The sequence below is a fragment of the Pteropus vampyrus genome, unplaced genomic scaffold (genome assembly GCF_000151845.1).
Source record: "Pteropus vampyrus isolate Shadow unplaced genomic scaffold, Pvam_2.0 Scaffold494, whole genome shotgun sequence".
NCBI classification, from domain to species: Eukaryota; Metazoa; Chordata; class Mammalia; order Chiroptera; family Pteropodidae; genus Pteropus; species Pteropus vampyrus.
This window is the reverse complement of record NW_011889275.1, coordinates 243,564-244,699: the sequence shown is the minus strand read 5'-3', so window position 1 is coordinate 244,699 and position 1,136 is coordinate 243,564. Positions and strand designations below refer to the sequence as shown.

The window sequence follows — 1,136 nt, the reverse complement described above, 5'->3', positions numbered from 1 at the left end:
CCAGGCCCCTGCCCACTGGGCCGCTTCCACCAGCTGACCGCCCAGGCCCGGCCTCCGGTTCACGGGGTCCCCTGCCACGGCTCCCATGAACCTCCTACCCTGGCAGGTGAGGCCCTTGGTGTTGGGGTGGGAGTATTGGGGGACCAAAGTCCCAAGACTCAACACACCCCCTTCTCCCAGCAGCCCCCGTGGTGCCCCTGCTGGCCGGGGTGGTGGCCGTGCTGGCCGCACTCAGTGTGGGGCTGGGCCTGCTGGCCTGGAGACCCAGCTGCCTGCGCGCCTGGGAGGACCCCGTGTGAGCCAGGAAACCACGCTCCCCTCCTCCACAGCCAACCCCGGATCCCAACATGTTTGCTCACCTGCCGTGACCGCTTCTGTGACTTACTGCGTGCGTGGGGAACGCGGGAGGGTGCCCGGTCTGGCAGCCCCAGGCGTTTGTGTGCAAGGGTATGCTTAAGCGTGCATACGTGTACTCGTGCACATGGCCTGTGTCCATGTGCTTCCTGTGCAGACACTGGTGTGAATTTCTGCACTGACACACATGCATCGTGTGTTGGTGTGTGCGGGTGACTGGGGGTGTTATGCACGTGTCTGCACGCGGAGCAGCACGTGGTAAAGACACGCGGAGACCTGCATTTGCGGGCACATCAACTGGCAGTGTGTGTGCACCTAGGCGCACAGCATGTGCGTGACACACACTGGTACCGCCTGCCTGGGGAGCCCTTCTGCAGGCCATGCGCTGCTGAGACTCAATGTGCTAGTGATGAGGAGCAACTTTAACCCTCTCTGCACTCCAGGGTGCGGGGTCGGGCCCATCTTGTGGAGGCGGGGGGGGGGGGGGGGGGGGGGGAGTTCAGAGCCTGGCCCCAGGGCTGGGCAGTACAGATTCTGAAATGACTGGCCTCTGTGTGCCCACCTCATGTGACATAGCCTGGACCCAAACTCATCAGACCTCCCTGCCCTGAAATTAACTTCCCTGGATTAAGAGCAGGTGTAGCTGGAACCATTCCCTGGGGGCTGCCCAGCACCGCATGCACCACTGGCTGTCACCTGGCTATTTAAGCGAAATAAAGGCCAGTTTGGGTCCCCACTGCCCTGGCCACGTTTCAAGTGCTCATTGGTCACACACAGCTGGC

The 1,136-nt window shown here is 62.6% G+C and overlaps 1 protein-coding gene across 1 annotated transcript in view; it reads left to right on the top strand.

The window, feature by feature from the left end:
- The window catches only part of ACP4 (acid phosphatase 4), a 13,349-nt gene extending 12,914 nt beyond the window's left edge, over positions 1–435 (top strand). The window contains 2 exon segments of the mRNA XM_023524812.1: positions 5–106; positions 184–435. Coding sequence (XP_023380580.1) covers positions 5–106; positions 184–299 — 218 coding nt within the window. The 3' untranslated portion in view covers positions 300–435.
- Positions 436–1,136: the final 701 nt, after the last annotated feature.